We start from the raw sequence: 20,020 nt of genomic DNA, 5'->3' as shown, positions 1-20,020 counted from the left end.
ATGATTCAAGCGATGAAGATGAAAAGAAAAAGAACAAGCCATATAAGAAGAGAGATGGCAAAAAGAGGGACTTCTACAAGAAGAAGAAGAGTGGCAAGGCCTACATTGTTGGTGATTGGCTCACGGACATTGATTCATCAAGTGGATCATCCGATGATGAGAGTGACAATGAGAAGGTGGCCGCCATTGCTATTGATCATGCATCCTCACCACCACCATCACCATCATCCTCTACACACCTATGCCTTATGGCCAAGGGTGAATGCAAGGTAACTAAGAGTGATGATAGTAGTGATGATGAGCAAGCTAGTGATGATGATAGCGATAGCGATGATGACTCACCTACATATGATGATCTTGTCAAAATATTAAGAAAATACACTAAGATCATTAGAAAGAGTAGAGCTACAAATGAAAAACTTGATGCTAAAAATGATTCACTTTTAGCTAAGTGTGATACATTAGAAAAGGCTAATGATGAGCTCAAAGAAACAAATGATTCTATATCATCCAAACTCAAGGAGCTCAAATCTTCTAAGAAAGAGCTTAAAGATAAACATGATAAACTTGAGTGGGTGCACAATGAGCTTATCACTAGTCACAACAAGCTAAAAGATGAATATACAACTCTAAAGATCAATTATGATACCCTTGTTATTGCACAAGAATTCTTACCAAATGAGCCACATGATGCTACTAACCATGTTGTTAAGATTGATATAGCTACCTCATGTGATGATTTAATTGGTGAGAGCATTGAGCATGGATCTAGTAGCAAAGGCAAGCAAGTGGTTGAGTGCAATGACTATGATGAGTATGTCAAGCTCAAGAGTGACAATGAGAAGCTCATGAAAGATCTTGAAGAGATGAAAAGTCACAACACCATTGTGCTAGAAACTCTTGATCATGACAAAGAGTTGATCCTTGAGAATGAGAAGCTCAAAGAAGAAAACAAGAAACTCAAGGAAGAAAAGAACAATGATATTCTCAAGGAAGAGAACAAGAAGCTCAAGATGGAGAAAGAGCATCTCAAGGTGGGATTGAGCAAGTTTGCTAGAGGCAAGCATCTCCAAAGTGAGCTACTCATGAATACCATCATGAAGATGGATAGAAGTGGCATTGGATATATGGCAAGTGTAGAGAAGAAGAAGGCTCAAGCTCAACACCAACAATCAAAGCCAAAGCAAAAGCCAAAGAGATGTTTTGAGTGTGGACAAGAAGGCCACTTTGCTCATGAGTGTCAAACTCCACCACCACAACCCTTGCCTAAGCATGCTAGACCCTTTGCTTTCAATGCTCACTACATGCTTAGAAAAGATTCTAGTGGAAAGATGAAAGTCATGTTCTTGGGACCCCCTAATAAGAATAGGCCTAAGAAGATTTGGGTGGCTAAGTCACTTGTTGAGAAGGTGAAGGGCCCTCAACAAGTTTGGATTCCTAAAGTTTGAATCTCATGTGTGTAGGTGAACTACAAGACCGGTGGAAGTCATTGGGTTATTGATAGTGGTTGCACTCAACATATGACCGGTGATTCTCGTATGTTCACCTCACTAGATGAAGAGGTAGATGGACAAGAGAAAATAACATTTGGAGATAATTCAAAGGGCAAGGTTAAAGGATTGGGCAAAGTGGCAATATCAAATGATCATTCCATCTCCAATGTGCTCTATGTTGCTTCATTGAGCTTCAACTTGCTATCCGTTGGGCAATTGTGTGATCTCGGCTTTCAATGCTTATTCACCGAAAAGGAGGTTGTTGTATCCAAGATAGATGACAATCAAGTGATATTCAATGGATTTAGATACAACAACTTATATCCAGTGGACTTCACCTTCGAAGATGCAAACTTGAAGACTTGCCTATTCACCAAAACAACACTTGGGTGGCTATGGCATAGAAGACTTGCTCATGTTGGGATGAGCTCACTCAAGAAGCTTATGAAGAATGATTTGGTGAGAGGGTTGAAGGATGTGAAGTTTGAGAAGGACAAGCTTTGTAGTGCATGTCAAGCCAGCAAGCAAGTTGCAAACACTCATCCAACCAAAGCTTTCATGTCAACCACAAGAGTGCTAGAACTCCTACACATGGATTTATTTGGACCAACAACATACAAGAGTTTGGGAGGAAATCTCTATTGTCTTGTGATTGTGGATGACTATTCAAGGTATACATGGGTGTTCTTCCTTCATGACAAATCTGAAGTTGCATCTTGTTTCAAGAAGTTTGCCAAGAGAGCTCAAAATGAATTTGAAGTAAAGCTCAAGAAGATAAGAAGTGACAATGGCAAAGAGTTTGACAACACAAACATAGAAGATTATTGTGATGAAGTTGGAATCAAACATGAAGTCTCCGCAACCTGTACTCCTCAACAAAATGGTGTAGTTGAGAGGAAGAACCAGACCTTGATCACTCTTGCAAGGACAATGCTAGATGAGTACAACACCCTCAAAGCTCTATGGGCAGAAGCAATCAACACCGCATGTTATGCATCCAACCGCCTATTTCTTCAAAAGTTCCTCATCAAGACACCGTATGAGTTGCTCAATGGGAAGAAGCCGGATGTCTCCTTCTTTAGGGTGTTTGGTTGCAAGTGCTACATCTATAAGAAGCGGCAACACCTAGGGAAGTTTCAAAGACGTTGTGATATAGGTTTTCTTGTTGGTTACTCATTGAAGTCCAAAGCATATAGAGTATTTAATCATACCACCGGCTTGGTTGAAGAAACATATAATGTGGAATTTGATGAATCTAACGGCTCCCAAGGAGCACATGAGAATCTTGATGATGTAGGTGATGAACCATTGAGGGAGGCTATGAAGAATATTCCGGTGGGAGACATCAAGCCAAAAGATGATGAAGATGATGTACAAGTCATTAACCAACCTTCTTCATCAAATGTACCATGAGATGGTGAAAAAGATGGGAGAGTGGAAAATGAAGATACTCATATCTCCCATGAGCAAATGGTGGTACAAGCACAAGATGTTGATGCTCCACAACCTCCTTCTCAAATGGTCAATAGAAGAAATACACCTCTCCTACAAGATCATCCACAAGATCTCATCATAGGGAGTCCATCAAAGGGTGTAATGACTCGATCTCAAAAACTTACTTCATTTGTTGCTCATCACTCTTTTGTCTCTTGCTATGAGCCTACCAAGGTAGAAGAAGCTCTTAAAGATCTGGATTGGATCAATGCCATGCATGAAGAGTTGAACAACTTCACTCGCAATGAAGTTTGGACTCTTGAAGAGCGACCAAAAGATGCAAGAGTCATTGGAACGAAGTGGGTGTTCCGCAACAAGCAAGATGATCAAGGTGTTGTTGTGAGGAACAAGGCAAGACTAGTTGCAAAGGGGTTCTCTCAAGTTGAAGGTTTGGATTTTGGAGAGACCTTTGCACCAGTTGCAAGATTAGAAGCCATCCGTATCCTTCTTGCATATGCATCACATCATGAAATGAAACTATATCAAATGGATGTGAAAAGTACTTTTTTAAATGGCTTTATTAATAAACTAGTCTATGTTGATCAACCTCCCAGGTTTGGAGACCCTAGATATCCTAACCATGTTTATAGGTTGTCCAAGGCACTATATGGGCTTAAGCAAGCCCCAAGAGCTTGGTATGAGCGCCTTCGGGACTTTCTCATTGAGAAGGGCTTCACCATTGGGAAGGTCGACACCACACTATTCACCAAGAAGCTTGATGAGCATATCTTCATTTGTCAAGTATATGTTGATGATATCATCTTTGGATCATCAAATGAAGACTCATGCAAAGAATTTGGTGAATTGATGTCGAAGGAGTTCGAGATGTCAATGATTGGTGAGCTTACATTCTTTCTTGGTTTTCAAGTCAAGCAAATGAAAGAAGGCATCTTCATCTCTCAAGAGAAATACACAAAAGACCTTTTCAAGAGATTGAAGATGGATGAATATAAGCCAATCAAGACACCAATGCCTACAAATGGACATCTCGACCTAGATGAGGGAGGTAACCCGGTTGATCAAACTCTCTACCGTTCTATGATTGGTAGCTTGTTATATTTAATCGCATCTAGGCCCGACATCATGTTTAGTGTGTGTATGTGTGCTAGATTTCAAGCTAGTCCTAAGGAAACACATTTAATTGCCGTAAAAAGAATCCTTAGGTATCTTAAGCACACACCAAGCATTGGCCTTTGGTATCCCAAAGGAGCTTTATTTGAATTAATTGGCTATTCCGATTCGGATTACATTGGATGCAAAGTTGATAGAAAGAGCACATCCGGAGGGTGCCATTTGCTTGGTAGATCACTTGTGTCTTGGTCCTCCAAGAAATAGAAGAGTGTGGCTTTGTCCACCGCCGAAGCGGAATACATTGCCGCGGGTGCTTGTTGTGCACAAATATTATACATGAAACAAACTTTGCTAGACTATGGAGTAGTTCTAGAGAAAGTACCTCTTTTGTGCGATAATGAAAGTGCGGTAAAACTTGCAAATAATCCGGTTCAACACTCTCGCACCAAACATATAGATATCCGCCATCACTTTCTAAGAGATCATGTAGATAAAAATAATATATCACTAGAAGGTGTAAGATCTGAAGATCAATTAGCGGATATCTTCACTAAACCGCTAGATGAGGCTACATTTTGTAGATTACGGAATGAGCTCAATGTACTTGATTTTAGTAACTTCACTAAAAATTGAGCTTGTGTTGTCCCTTGCATTCATTGTAATATACAACATGCTTAATTTGTGGCAATACATATAGGGCTTGTCTAACATGGTTAAGATAACCGCCGAAAAGCGTGTGAAGAAGCTTAACCTTAGATCAAACTTGACAAGCAACTAGATTTACTTATAAGTATTGCATATGCATGAATGTTGTTTTGTCGTTTTGTTCCATTTGCCCTCTTGTTGCCTATTTTCTTAAAAAGAATTATAGCCTAAGGCAAAATATTTTGAAAAATATGAGGGTTTGAGAGAGGTCACTCACATCAGTCCCAATTGGTGTTTATTTGGATCTTATTCAAGTTGGGACTTGATTAGGAACAGGCAGTGCGAAGGAAGTTTGAAGTTTTGCTGGAAAAAGTGCACCCGACGCTGCTGTCCAGCGTCCGGTCAGTTCACAGGAGGTGAACTGTTGCTGAAGGAGTGACCGGACGCTGCGTCTATGCGTCCGGTCAGGAGGACCTTCAGCGTCTGGTCGATCGAAGGAAGGAAAGGCAGTATTGACCGGACTCTGCCTGCGTCCGGTCATGGACCACCGGACGCGTCCGGTCTCGATTCTAGAGGAATTGGACCTCTCTGGAATTGACCGGACGCTGGGTGGTAGCGTCCGGTCGCTACCACCGGAGCGTCCGGTCAGTGGATCTCGCGCGGCTTCAGGACTCTTTTCTCTGTTTCCTTCTCTGTCACGTCGGGGGATCTATTTATTTCGGCCGTATCTTTGTTTTGATTCCCCGTGACCTAGCCCTAGCTCTTGCCTCCGCCTCCTGTGCCTCCACAGCTCGCCAGCTACGCGTGGTCGTGCTCCTTCCTCGCCGTGCCACCGCAACCCAGCGCTGGCCACCTCACGCCCAAGCTCACCACGCCGTCGCAGCCCCGCAGCCGAGCTCCTTGCACCGGTCACGCAAGCCACCGCGCCTCCCTTGCCCACGCTCGCCCGGTCCTCTCACCACCACACCACCTAAGAGCCCTCTGCCGAGCCTCACCACCTGCCTCTCGCGTGTCTGCGACGCCGGAATCAAGACCGAGGGGTTCTTAAGGCCTTTGATCCAACCCTTACCCTACCTCCTTGATTGGTAAGGCCAGGCATTTTCAATCTTGATCTGTACAATTGTGACCTAGATCAAATTGCAGTGCACTGATTCCCCATTGCATTCAGGGCTTTTGACCTAACCCTAGCCGGTTCCAAGGATCCCCCGTGTGACATCTCATCTTTCCTCGGATCGCTGTTCGTCAGGTAGAAAGCCAATCGATTCAAGTTCGCATCTACATTGCTTTCTCTATTAGGGTTTCGCATCTATTAGACATATTGTATTTATTTGTATATCCATCTATTCTATCGTGCAACGTGTCAGTGTCGTTGTGGTTCTTGTGGCAGTTGGCAGTCAACTCGGAGCCAAGCTCGTGAGTAAAGATCGAGGCCAAGCCTTGAGAGGTTCAGTTTGTCTGTTGATCTTCATCAGCGTTAGTTCATCATCTTGTCAGTTCAGATGGCTCACACCAAGAACGTTGGTGGTGGCCTAGGTGATGATGATCGGAGGCCCCTGCCTCACCAGCTAGCCGGATCGAAGGGCAAGTCAACCAAGCAGGTGACATCTAAGAAGCACAAGTACCCGACACAGAGACAGTGAGATTAGCAGCTGTTGCAGAGGCCGCAGAGCGTGCTGAGAGAGGCGATGCCCGCAGCGGAGTTGTCATTGCAGATCAGCCGGTTTCACCAGCAGTTAGAGCTACGATTGAGGAGGTTGAGCATCGTCACGGTAGTCCAGCTAGGACTGCCACATTTGCAGGCCGACGGGTTGCCATTGAGGAGGGTCAGTCAGTAGAGCAGGAGCCAGTTCAGCAGACTCAGGAGGGCAAGCAGGCATAGCATACCCAGGAGGCCGAGGAGACAGAGCCGGCACCCCAGCTTCGCCGCTCTGGACAGACCCGTGTACCAGTCTTGCCGAGGCCGCCAACACAGCGGAGGGGATCACGTCCACCACCTAGACCACAGGTTCCACCTCCAGTGGTTCACCTCGACTTGAGGGCCACCACAGCCAGACAGGTTCAACAGCTGCGATTTGTAGAGTTTGAGGTTTGCTTTCCTCCGAGGAGGGATGAGAGAGCAGCTGAGGGTTTCTACACACCACTGCAGGAAGATTTCTACAATGCTTATCTCAACAGTGGGGCAGTGTTTAGATCTTAGAGAGTCTGTCGGATAGAGTCTATTGTGGCAGCTGCCGGAGAGCACATTCAGCCTTACTTATCATATTTGCCAGGATTGACAGATTTGATTGGACGGATGGGGATATATGTACCATCTTGGGTCTGGCAGTTTTATGCTTCACTCTTCATCGATCCACATCACAGATTTATTCACTTTGCTTTTAGAGGCAAAGACTACAGAGTGACGAGTGGTAGGGCCAGAGAGTTACTAAGGCTACAGGAGCAGCCTGTCAAGATGCGTGAGGTTTGTTATGGATAGCAGGAGCCTCCCAGGCGTCCTCATGGAGGGTTGGTGCCACCTACGGATTTAGTGCGACATTGCTTCAAGGAGCCCTTTGGTGAGGGGTTGAGCAGGAACCCTAGTGACTTGACTCCTACAGCGAGAGTGCTAGAGGCCATTATCAAGAGGACACTATTCCCAGGTTGGGATACAGGGAGGGCCTAACTCGCTTACAGCTCTGGCTTCTCAATGCCCTGATACAGCAGATAGTATTTGATATATGGGATCTCCTTCTTTCAGAGATGGAGGATACAATAGCTGAGGGATTCAAGGGTCATAGGCAGCTTCCCTATGCTCACTGGATCACGTTTCTCATCCGCGGAGTAGTGCTTGATAAGCCCCCAGGTATGATGGATGAGTATACAGGTGCCACCACATAGTTCCCAACTTACAACCTGTCACAGAGGATCAGGCACAGCACTCCTCAGGCACCCAGACAGCCTAGCCATCGTCCCAACGTGCCAGAGTCCGTAGCTCAGCAGGATGAGATTATCAGAGGGATTGCAGCCACTGAGGAGGAGGAGCTAGAGGCACATTAGGATGTGAGCGAGTATAGTGATAGCTCTAACGACGACTACCAGCCTATTCCTCAGATGCCTCCACGCAGACATGATGCAGAGGCCGGTAGCTCTAGTTCTGCTCCACCTACTCCACAGACAGACCCTGCTCTCATTGCTATTCTTGAGCGGATGCAGCAGACACAGGATAGACAGGCATAGGAGACAGCTGCAACTTTTGCCCAGTTTCAGACTCGACAGGATGAGTTCTAGAGGTAGCAGTAGGCCATGCAGCAGCAGCAGCAGTGGATGCATCAGCAGCAGATACTCTTGTAGCAGTAGCTTATGGGTTTCATGCAGCACGTAGTGACAGCTCTTGGGGCCCCATAGCCATAGCTTTTGCCCCAGCTTGCTCCGCCTGCCACCACTTCGACGACTCCAGCAGTACAGCCCAGTGGGCTCAAGAGTTAGGTACTGCCTCCAGCTCAGTTTGCTTCACCTCTTGTACAGGTGTCCCAGTGGTTAGCCTCACCAGTGGTAGCCTTGCAGTTCACTCCACTTCAAACGGGCTTCACACTAGAGCAGTCTTCCTCGCTATTCGTGCCTAACACATCAGTCTCCAAGAGTCTTGGAGCATCCTTCAGCGAGTTGACCAGTATGCCTACTCCACCTCATATGCATACCGCCGGTCCGTCTACAGCAGCTCCAGTCGCAGTGACTACTCAGAGGCTCCCCTTGTCTGTCGCCTCGTTAGATCCTGCGATAGACATACTAGCAGCTTCATAGGCAGCACCAGCCCTAGCTCAGACCTAGATCGCTTCAGCGACACTTCCTGCCATAGAGGGTCAGTCAGTTCAGAGCTTAGGGTCAGATGATGATGGTGCCCAGTTCTAGCTTGCCCCACGTTCTTCAGCGCCCGGCTCGTCCACTGCAGCCCCGCCGACCGACCCCTAGGTTTTGGTGTTTTACGCCAAAGGGGGAGAGGGTTCGAGTATGTAGACTCAGGGGGAGCGTCATTTAGGGGGAGCTAGTTATATAGTATTATCTTATTATATACATTTGGAGTTTTATTTGTGTGATACACTATTACTTTTGCATTCGTGTGTTTACTTTCACGCATATTATTCTATCTATGTGATAGTGCTATCTATGTGATTATGATATATGACATGTGTGCTCTCTACTATGCATGATTTAAATGTCATATCAATTGTGTCATGCTCATTTGCCTTTGCTTCCACGTTTATACTCCGATGCAAGTGAGCTTTGTTAATCGTACTCATGCTTAACTCACATCCTTTGAGTACATTGTGTTGGCTTGGGTCATATAAGCTTGACTAACACTTTTGTTCTTATCGACAAAAGCTTATATGAACCAAGCCTGTCAAAAACCTCACTCTTTCACATACTCGAGGTGGTATTGTCATCAATCACCAAAAAGGGGGAGATTGAAAGCATCTAGGCCCCTTGGTGGATTTCGGTGATTAATGTCAATACAAGATTACTATGACTGACGTGTGTTTTGCAGATGCAATTAAGTTAGGTCATGGTAATGGAGATCAATTGGGCAATCAAAGTTGTCATGCCCCTACGATGGAAATCGTTTCGGTTTTCAAAGGATGGACGATAAGGTTAAGGATGACTAGTTCTAAGTGTCGATTGGAGTTGGAAAGACACTTAGAGTAGTTTAGGACTTTGTTTTTCCTTTTGGCCGTACTATTAAGGGGGTATGGACGGGTAGCTTGACCTAGTTGAATCTAGTGAGTTAGGTGTGGTGCACACTTGTTAAAACTAGCTCTAGGTAGCTCCTATGAATGCCTAAGATCCTTTGGAGCAAACTTTATTCACATATGTTCGAGAGTTGGAAGTGAATGGAGGGTCAAATACTGACCGGACGCTGGCTCCGGTGCGACCGGACACTGGCCGCAGGGTCCGGTCAGTTCATTTGACCGAGTAGAACAAGTCTGGTGTGACCAGACGCTGGAAGGTCATCGTGACCGGACGCTGAGGGCCAGCATCCGGTCGACTCCAGTAAGGGTCCAGACTTGAGAATGTGTGACCGGACGCGTCCGGTCAATATTGACCGAACCCTAAGTATCCAGCGTCCAGTCGAGTCCAGTAAGGTTCCAGTAAGGGTTTTATGCGACCGGACGCGTCCGGTCAGTGCTGACCGGACCCTACCAGCGTCCGGTCAACTCATTACTACTGGTTCGCAGGTTGAACTGACCGGAGCGTCCGGTCTACACGATCGGAACGTCCGGTCACCCCGTAGAAGCTCATAACGGTTCGTTTTTCAGGCTGCCTTATAAATAGAAGCTCCACTCGTGTGTGGAGTCACTTTTGCTCATTCCATCAGCTGAGAAACACATTTGTGAGTGCCAAGAAGAGCAAGGTCCTAGTGAGGTGTTTGTGATTTGAGAATCCAAGAGTGAAACCTCATTAGTGAATCAAGAGTAGACAAGTGTGCATCCATCTTCTCATTAGGCTTCGCGTGGTCAAGTGAGAGTTCGTGCTTATTACTCTTGGTGATCGCCATCACCTAAACGGCTTGGTGGTGATTGGGAGCTTGGTGATCACCCGGCGGAGCTTGTGGGTGACCCAACTCAAGTTGTGAGCGGCTTTGGGTGATTCGCCGCGACGGAGTGTCGAAGAATCAACCCGTAGAGAGCACTTGATCCTTGCGTGGATCAAGGGGGAGCTACACCCTTGCGCGGGTGCTCCAACAAGGACTAGTGGAGAGTGGCGACTCTCCGATACCTCGGCAAAACATCGCCGCGTTCCTCTCTCCATTTACTTTGAGCATTTACTTTAAGTATTTGCTTTGAGCAATTCAATACGTGTCTTTACATTCATAGAATTGCTATGCTAGAGTAAGTTTGGAACATAGGTTGCAAGTCTTTTGTGCGTTAATTTGATAGAAACATTTTTCTAGACACAAGGGGTTAATTGGGCTATCCGTAGGGTTTGATTATTGCAAGAGAATTTAGAATTAGCCCAATTCACCCCCCCTCTTGGGCATCTTGATCCTTTCAATTGGTATCAGAGCCTCGTGCTCATGTTTTTAAGCTTAATCGCTTAGAGCAAAATGTCTCACGGGGATGGACCTCCTCCTATCTTGTAATCAACAGGGCTAGCGGGCTACAAGACTCTAAGCAAGCTATGCAAACACAATCACTAACTAGAACTCTAATTGTAGAGAAGCTACCTGGAGATATCATGACTATTAACCAGTTTATTGACCATATCACTTTACCGGTATCAGCACCTTTGTTGCAATTGCCACCAAACTTATCAGAGTATCAGACAATTGAGCAAACACAAACACCCACAAGAACTGAGATAGTGACAATGCAAGATAGCCAACGAAAAAGTTGCAAATTAGCAGAGAAAGCAAAGAGAACACCAGGGAAGAACTCAATGCAACTAGCACAAGATGTGGTTGCTAAAAAGTTGGGAGATCCATCTCCTTCCTCAACCGATGCCTCAAGTTCTGATGAGTTTAATCGCTTAGCGCAAGCACTTGGACCGTCCGCTAAGCAAACAAAGCATGGAGGCACTCACGGCCTTAATCGAGCATGGGCAGCCCAAGAAGGTGAAGAAAACTCGAATGAGGGTGGCGTAGCTGGAAGTTTTTTCTTGGACAGTCCGGTCAAACTTGCCTTTCAACCTGTTAACTCTCTACCTTGCTTCAGGGATTCTAAGTTTGGTGGTGCTTTTCAGTCAGAGGTGGTGGTGTTTCTACTTAGTTGTTGGTGATCTCTGTGTTGCGTTTCCTTTTTCCTAGTTGTCATTCTTTTCCACCCCATTATAGTTGTTATGCTTTGTTTTTCTTGATTAGTTTGGGGCAGTTGGGTTGGTAGTTGGGTTGGGCTTTCGACCAAGTTTGCTCAAGGTGTTTGCTCAAGGTTGAGCAAGTTGTGGGGCAAAGTCGTTAGTTACTTGGATGTTGTTTCTAAAAGTTGGCCAGGATGTGTGGTGCACTCTTCCAGTTGGTGGGTTTTTTTACCCTGGTTTCCTCTAAAAAAACTGGGCCGACCTTGTATTTTTATTTTCTCCGTCTAATAAAAATACGGCAAAGCTTTGCGGTCCCTTAAAAAAATCTTAATTACCATTATATTGTGCTAGCTTCCAATCGATGGTGTTGATGCGCATATCGATTACAGTCGTGAAGCTAAAGTAAATTAAAGAGGGTGCAACTTCCTTGTGGGTGTATGGACTTCGACCATAGACGATGCATATGAGTAAAATTTTAGACTTTATCACTAAATTTGTATGGGGGGCTTATGCACCCATAGGTACATATGTAGATTCGTCCATGATAGGTTATGTGGTATCGTGAATCCCGTCAAGAGAGCACGAGTTCGTTTGCACTCTATAAGCGGTACTAGCAAATGGCCGTGCGTTGCTATGGGAGGCTCAAAATTTTCAGTGTAATAAGGGTACAAAAAATAGCAGGTCAAAACCAATAGGCAAATGATTTTTTACTCAGCTTAACAACGTACTATTCTGAGCCATATTCAAATCAATAGATATTAGATTACAACAGATCTTAACAGATTTACACACCTAGGAACTTACTACTCACTTTAAGTCAAATTCACCTCTGAAAAAATAAAAGAAAATCTAGTGTGCAACCACACATATAAAAATACATCAAAAAATGATGATTCCAAGGATAACTTTGACGCCTAGCTATGCTATAAAAACTGATGATTGCTTTACTGTAGCATCCTGCTCAAGAACACTGGAATTTCAGGCGAAGGGAGCAACATTAAGTCACAATTATTTTAAAAAAAATCAACTCAATTTTACGATACGTATGATATGATAGCTAGGTAATTATTTTCATACCTCAAGCATTGTTCTCATAGCAGTTAATTTTATTTCAAGTTTCCATAATCCAAGGACTTTGCTATTTCACATTTTGTCTAGGTAGTCATGTCCTTATATCTATTTTCTGGTTGCCAGTAAAATGACTTTTTGAGTTGAACTGATCAATATAGTCACATGGAAACTTGATTATCAAAATAGCATTTGTGTGATGGTACTACATTGTCGCTTGCTCAGAGAGGCTTTACATTTGAACACATGTTGTTGTTTGAAGACACTGATAAAGTAGGCTTTGTAAGGCAAATCAGCAATAACGGAATATGCATTTGATGAACACAATGCAAGAAGCTCATGTGTTTAGTTGCTTTTTTCTACGGGGAAAAGCTTACCGAGTTTATTATTTAATAAACTTCTGTGTCAATTAAATTAGCAGTCCTCCTACCTGTTTGAAAGATATGACTAACAAAGAAAACAGAGACATGTTAGAATGCAACTACTATTTCAGTGCTTTGCAAATTCTATTTTAGTCCTTTGAAACATATATCTACAAAATGGGAACAACCATGCAAAATGGCAACCAGTGTTGAGCAAACGTTTGGCTAGCAATGGCAAAAAAACCAACGGATTGGAGTGGACGACCTGTATATGTTCAACATTGTTGCGCAGTGTACTTGTCATTTCAGAAAAGGCAGCTCATGAGTCTGACCTCCTGATAAGAATGCAAGTTTGGTTTCAGTGGGTTTGAATTCTAAAAGACATTTATTTGTTTTTTGGGATTTTCTAGAAACCGTTAACAAAGACACCAATGTTAATCGATTTATAGTTGTAGACAAACTGAATAGCATATTAACATAGACCATTTGATATAGGCGGTTGGTCTGACCACCTCTAAAAATGGTGCATGAATTAGTGCTACTCAGATCCTATATCCCTGTCTTTACACGGAATACATGGATACTCACATATGAGCACCTTCGAAAGACATGCGTCATTGTTCTCACCTACCTTAAAACATTGAACCACAGAATAAATCTAAGGAAATAGAAGCGTCATTGTTGATGATTACATCACCTACCATTAAAACATTCAACCATCATTGTCGACAGTCACATCATGTACCATCAAAACATTTAACCATGGAATAAATCTAAGAAAATGTAAACACCCGGACTTAAACCCAGTGGATAAGTTCAACTACAAGAAACATAATAATCGGCTGAGATATGTGCAGTACGCGCACATTCATGTAATCTGCAAACTTTAATCTAAAATACCAATACATCGGTGCATTATATACTTTGCTCTTAATTAAATAATTCGATCATAATAAATTCTTCTGTACTTTTTTTGTGAGGATTCTTTTGTATGTTTTACTGATACACTTTGTGATATGTAAATATATATTGGGGCAGTTTGCAAAGAGAACGTATACCGTACCAGCACAGAACTAATAGTGAAAGATATATTTTTTTTCCACGAACTTGTGTCGGGGCACAAGTTTTTCATTAAGAGGAAATAGTGAAAGATATATTCAAAATCATTATAAAACTAAGTAATTGTAGTAGTACAAGGAGCCTATTTAGTTGAGGAAACCATACTAAGACTACACGTACGTACCAATACGACTAATTATCTCTCCTTCATGCGTTTGTCATACCCTATGGACAAGAGGTGTGCGTAGAGGACCTGATTCCAAACGTCTGGCACGCCCGGGAGGCACCAGTGGCTGCAATCCTCCGGCGCGCCCGGCGGCGTTCCCGGCTCCCGGTGCCCTGACGGATGGCCATCCGGTCTGAGCTCCGTCATGTGAGTAATGTTCAGAAACCTTGCCTTCCTTCCGTGGCTCCTAATACCATCCGTCATCTTCGCAATCATCGCGTTCATCCATGAGTACTCTTCACCAAAACAGTGGACATTAGTGGTTAGTGGATCTCGCTGGCCAGCGCACGAACCACCAATGTCCCAGGTGCCATTGCTGCAATTTTCAGGTACAGTGGAGAAAAGCCATGGTTACGAGACACAGTTCTATTTATCACAATGCAAGCAAAACCACTTATGTACTTACCTATAATGCGAGGGAGAATAACTCCTGAAGAAGAAATAGCTTTTGGAACATCGGGCACTGCTCAATTCCCAATCTTTCACCGTTTGCAGAGACAGCCGAAAAGCTTCCTTGATGTTCATGGTTCTGTTCAAGCGGTTGCCAACCATGAAATATTTTCCTCTGCTCATGAGCCACACGCACGACAACCCGAAATTAGTGTCTGATCAGCACCCAAGATAACAAGAATGTCATATATACATACGCCTTGACGGTTTTGCGGTGGTTCCACCAGTGGCCGGTGTTGAGCACAAGCACGTTGGCGCCGGCCCACCGGTCGGCGTGTCGTGGCATCACGTCCAGGCGGACGGCTCCCCTCACGCCTCCGCTGCTTGTCGTCGCGTCGTTTGCCGGCCGGAAGCGGTCGACCATCACGATCATCGGCGCGCGGTAGTATTCGACGGAGAGGTTGTAGTCGGCGAAAACCATGGCGAGGTAGCCCCTGTGCCGGCTGATCGGTTTCCCGGACTGCTCGTAAACTCTGGCCGACGCGCTGGCCGCAGACGGCACGGCGGCGGCAAGCATGCACACCATGGACTCCCACTGGTTCCGGCCGATCGAGTCCCCGGCAAAGACGATCCTGCCGTTCCGGCTCCGCTCCAGCATATCCGTCGCGTTGAACCTGATATATTAACAACTTGATTAAACCATTGACATGGATCAGGTAATAACCAAGAAGAAGATGTCGACGTGCATGGCGGGGGCCAGCGGCGGATCCAAAGGGGGGGGGGGGGGGGGGGGGGGGGGGCTGGGGGGCTCCAGCCTCCCTAATGACTTGATTTCAAGCCTAATCACTGTAGCAAAAGCTTGATTTTACCATTAAATCTTCATGTAAATCAACATCTCTATTGTTTTAGCCCCCCTTATCCCGCATCGTGCATCCACCACTGCGCGGGGGCTACCTACTTAGGGAGGACGCAGCGATGAGGTTGCCAGCGCCAGTGTCTGAAGGAGGAGTCGCTGCGTCCGTTCCGTGTGCACCGGAAGCCGGGGTCGAGGAACCGGCAGTCCTCTGTGTACGTCGTCACGTCGGCAGCGTCATCCCTCACCCATCGTCCGTCCGAATAGTCGCACGGGTGGCCGTCGGTGCTGTCGTCGTGCTCTCTTCTGTTGATCGGAGGAGGCAGCCAAGACGGGAACGACTTCGACCGTGGCCACCCAGGCGAGGCCAGGAGGCCGACGACACAGAGCGCGGCGACCAAGAGGAAGCCGGAGGAGACGAGTAGGGGTCTCGCATGCATTGGTCGCGAGAGTCAGTGTTGGCTACCATTGGTTGCTGGTTAGTCGGAGGGTTGTGAGGTAGAGTATACGACGAGTGTTGGAGCGATTTGTGGGTCGAGTTGGACTGTGCCATAACCATATGCATGGCTATGTTTGCTTCTTCATGTCGTCAGTTTCATTTTGTTTTATTTTTCGGTAGTATCACTGTTTTTTTTTTAACTAGCAGTGATGGCCGCTTTAGAATCGACAATGATAAGGTTATCATTACTAGTTGAAAACTAGTGTGATGTCTCTTAGGTGGTGGATGAATGAAATAATCACTCTTAATGTTCAGTACGTGTAACTCAGTTTTATAGACTAGATACCACATTAGATTGTACCATGGTGTTATGGTCAAATATGCCACATGAATTATGTACTCTCACTTGCATTCACACTAACAAAGGAACGATACTCTACAAAGGATTCATCTTTTCACTCTAAATGCAGTAGCTTTTATCATAAGGATGTCATTTTCACCCAAAATAAGTATCAGGCTATCAGCAAATAAATTATGATAGATAACTAATGAGTTAAATGCACCAGAGATCTATTAACCTGTGAGTAAGTTTCAGTTGAGTCCATCAACTTTCAAAGTGACTTTTTTGGGTCCATAAACTTTTAAAATGATTCACTACAGTCCATACCTATTTATTTAACCTTAAATTCAAAGCACATTTATAGAAAACCCGTTTCCACATGCATGCAGGTGCGCAGAGAGCCCTAGACACGCGGAGGATCTGCTCGCCTGAGGCGTCCGGGTTGATGTACGTCCTGTAGATGTCATAGGTGCAGAGGGAGGAGACAGCCACCAGCTCGGCCGAGCCGGCCGATGTTACAGCCATGAAGAGCATGATGAGGAGCAGGACGGAGCCAGACTTGCCCATGAGCGCGGTGGCAGTGGTGGGCGGGACAAGCCCCTTGGCCGCCTCGGCTGCCGTGATGTGGAGGTCCAGAGCGAGCGCGCCGAGACCCAGCGAGGTGGCCAGCGAGAAGGGCACAGCCACCTGATCCGCGTGGGCGCCGTCTTCGCCTTGGGCTTCCTCCGCGCCATCCGCTTCCTGGAGCAGCCCAGGCAGCGCCTGTGCCGGGACATCCGCAGCGGCACGCTGGACGCCGAGGCGGTCACGGACCGCGCCGTGCGCGCCGTCGTGGAGCAGCGGGTGCTCCTCCGCGCCGACCCGGCGCTCGCCGACGCCGTCGAGGCCGAGTGCGCCAGGCCGTCGTGGCAGGGGATCATCCGGAGGGTGTGGCCCAACACCAAGTACATCGACGTCATCGTCACCGGCGCCATGGCGCAGTACATCCCGCAGCTGGAGTTCTACGGCGGCGGGCTGCCGCTCACGTGCAAGCCCAGCGAGGTCGCCTACACCCTCATCCCCACAATGTGTTACTTCGAGTTCCTCCCCTTGCCACACCCCAACGACGCCGCCGGCGAGCCCGACCAGCGCGACCTCGTGGACCTCGTCGACGTCAAGCTCGGGCACGAGTACGAGCTCGTGGTCACCACCTACTCAGGTTGTACGCACTGTGTGCCTACTGATAGATGACAAGTTCAGTGCTGTGCAGTGACACTAACAACGCTAGCTGTGCAACCGTGTGACCCTCAGGGCTGTATCGCTATCGCGTGGGCGACGTGCTGCGCGTGGCCGGGTTCAAGAACCAGGCGCCCATGTTCAACTTCCTACGCCGCAAGAACGTGGTGCTGAGCATCGACTCCGACAAGACCGACGAGGCGGAGCTGCACGCGGCGGTGAGCGGCGCGGTGCAGCACCTGGTCCCGTTCGGCGCGTCGCTGTTGGAGTACACGAGCTACGCGAACGCCGGGACCATCCCGGGCCACTACGTGATCTTCTGGGAGCTCCGCCTCCGCGCCGCCGCCACGGGCGGGGCCGCGACGACGACGCCCGTGCCGGCGTCGGTGTTCGAGGACTGCTGCCTGGCAGTGGAGGAGGCGCTCAACAGCGTGTACCGCCAGGGCCGCGCCGCCGACCGCTCCATCGGGCCGCTGGAGATCCGGGTGGTGTCGGACGGCAGCGGGTGGTGTCGAGATCCGCGGACTCGACGACGACGTGCATCGGGTGGCTGTACGCGCAGCGGGCCGGGTCGGTGGTGTACGTGGGGTGCTACCTCGCCCAAGGTTTTTATTTTCAGAAATTAAAATTTATCGGGGGTCACAGATAAAGAGGATAAACATGATATATCGGAAATATCGGACCAAATTCAAATAAAATTTAATTTGAATTTAAGTAAATTTAAATAAATTTAAACAAAATTTGTACGAAAAAGATAGATATTTTCTTATCGGCACCCACGGATAAAGAGGATATATCGAAAATATCAGGAGATTTCGGCCGATATTGGAAACCATGACCTCGCCCACTGCGGCTGGAACTCCACGCTGGAGGCCATCCAGCACGGGGTGACTTCACCTAGTTCCTGAGTGTCCTGTTGGACAGCGCGCAGCGTGCGGACGTGACGCTCGCCGTGGAGAGGAGCTGCCTGTTCGACGTGCACCGGCTGGTGCTCGCCATGCGCTCGCCGGTGTTCAGGGCCAAGTTCTCCTGGGACAGCAGGGACAGCAGCCTCGAGTGGTTCAGGGTCCACGACTGGACAGGCTGCGGCTCATGTGTGAGAGGATGCTGTGGGAGCGCGTCCGCACGGACGGCGTAGGGAGCGCGATCTCGACGCTGTCGCTGGTGCCGCGAGCTCCAGGACAAGGGGTTGATGCCGAAGGCGAGGCCTCCGGAGCTGAGCATGGTGAGGTAGGAGCCCTTGAAGTTGCCGTGCACGGGGCCGCACGCCTGGTCCGAGTGCGAGAGCGGGGGTGGAGCAGTCCCGCGCCGCGCTAGCCACGACGGTGAGGTGGTCGTGCACCACCCGGGGGCTGCCGAGCCGGTGGCTAGAGGTGTAGACGAGGAAGACGAAGACGACGAGCACGACGTGCAAACGTGGCCTTGAGGCCGCCCGCGAGCGTGTACACGACGACGCCAAGCGGGATGAGGAAGCTGGCGGCGTAGACGTTGACACTACTACCAGAAACGTTTTTCGTGGCGGACGAATTTGCTTTCCCGCAGCGGGCAAACACGTCCGCCACCGCGTAAAGGTCACGGTAAATCGTGGCCTTCCCGCGGCGGGCCGCTTTGCCCGCTGCGGTTAATCGATTTTTCGAGGCGGGCAAAAGTGTCCACCACGGTAAATAAAAAACGCCCGCCTTGGTAAATCGTGGGATTTACCGTGGCGGGCTAAAATAGGCGTCCGCCTCGGTTAAGTTTTTGGGATGTCTCGCAAAATCATTTCTGTAGTAGTGTGATGCCCGTGAGCGCGTTCGCCACAGCGGAGCCGCCGAGCAGCAGCATGGTCGTGACGATGACGTTGGTGGCGAGGCAGAACACCAGGAACACGGCGTGTGCCGCTCGTCCCCACCGTGCGCGAACGATCTCGCAGACGGTGTGCGCGTTGGGCGCTTTGCGCTTGATCTCGATGGCCATGACTCCGAACAGGAGCACCTGGATGGTGGCGCCGCTGGCGTACCAGAAAGGGCCGCTCACGCCGTACTGCCACGCCACGTTCGAGCTCTGCAGGATTGTTGCCGCCCATGTCCACGCGTGATCCATTGATCCATTGGCCGGCGAGCGCACGGAGGCAACAGTGTTCAGCTGGTCAGGCCGGCCCGACCCGTTGCGTTAGTTGGGCCGACATAACACAAACGAACCAAGCTTAAGGTTGTGCCTGAGCCCGACATAACACAAACGAACCAAGCTTAAGGTTGTGCCTGAGCCACTTGTTGAGCCTGTGGGCTGGCACGACATAGCACGATTAATAGTCAGGCCATGCCGCGTGCGTCGGGCAGCCCATTTGGCCATCTATAATAGCAAATGACCATTTATATATATAGGGAGAGTATATTCGTGCGTTGGCTAGGGATGAGCCACCCTCCGCCCCCACGCGTCGGCCAGCGTTGTGCTGTCTCCGCATCTGCACGTAGGTCGGGCCCTCTCCGCCCTCCACCTCGAGCCAACTAAGGCCATGCTGCCCTCTGCCTTCATGCATCATTTAGGGTCGTGCCGCCTCCGCATGCCGGTCAAGACCACGTCATGCGGTATTTACGGCCTAGCCGCCGAGGAAGCAA

General features: G+C 47.8%; 2 protein-coding genes across 2 annotated transcripts; one reads left to right on the top strand and one right to left on the bottom strand.

The window, feature by feature from the left end:
* Positions 1-14,043: 14,043 nt before the first annotated feature.
* Positions 14,044-15,871, bottom strand: LOC136514466 (protein trichome birefringence-like 8). Its single transcript, XM_066508416.1, has 4 exons — positions 15,535-15,871; positions 14,834-15,250; positions 14,593-14,751; positions 14,044-14,502 (listed from the first exon to the last, which is right to left on the bottom strand). Exons 1-4 carry the CDS (start codon positions 15,867-15,869, stop codon positions 14,157-14,159), a joined length of 1,257 nt encoding a protein of 418 aa, XP_066364513.1. The 5' UTR covers positions 15,870-15,871; the 3' UTR covers positions 14,044-14,156.
* A 716-nt stretch (positions 15,872-16,587) lies between these two features.
* LOC136510810 (probable indole-3-acetic acid-amido synthetase GH3.4) lies at positions 16,588-18,561 on the top strand. Its single transcript, XM_066505141.1, has 4 exons — positions 16,588-16,597; positions 16,669-17,406; positions 17,499-17,928; positions 18,348-18,561. The coding sequence occupies exons 1-4, from the start codon at positions 16,588-16,590 to the stop codon at positions 18,559-18,561; spliced, it is 1,392 nt and encodes a 463-aa protein (XP_066361238.1).
* Positions 18,562-20,020: the final 1,459 nt, after the last annotated feature.

This window comes from Miscanthus floridulus, chromosome 16 (assembly GCF_019320115.1).
Source record: "Miscanthus floridulus cultivar M001 chromosome 16, ASM1932011v1, whole genome shotgun sequence".
In the NCBI taxonomy this organism is placed as follows: domain Eukaryota; kingdom Viridiplantae; phylum Streptophyta; class Magnoliopsida; order Poales; family Poaceae; genus Miscanthus; species Miscanthus floridulus.
The sequence above is the reverse complement of the archived record's forward strand: the minus strand, read 5'-3'. Positions and strand labels throughout refer to the sequence as shown.

What these genes read in the sequence shown, in the direction of transcription:
- LOC136514466 (XM_066508416.1), bottom strand. Translation starts at nt 15,869, where the DNA reads ATGCATGCGAGACCCCTACTCGTCTCCTCCGGCTTCCTCTTGGTCGCC. An exon ending in CATCGCTGCGTCCTCCCTAA is followed by an intron (nt 15,251 to 15,534) that starts GTAGGTAGCCCC and finishes TTAATATATCAG; the next exon opens with GTTCAACGCGACGGATATGC. An exon ending in TATTCTCCCTCGCATTATAG is followed by an intron (nt 14,503 to 14,592) that starts GTAAGTACATAA and finishes TGAAAATTGCAG; the next exon opens with CAATGGCACCTGGGACATTG.
- LOC136510810 (XM_066505141.1), top strand. An exon ending in CGTGGTCACCACCTACTCAG is followed by an intron (nt 17,407 to 17,498) that starts GTTGTACGCACT and finishes TGTGACCCTCAG; the next exon opens with GGCTGTATCGCTATCGCGTG. An exon ending in GTGGTGTCGGACGGCAGCGG is followed by an intron (nt 17,929 to 18,347) that starts GTGGTGTCGAGA and finishes CCTGTTGGACAG; the next exon opens with CGCGCAGCGTGCGGACGTGA.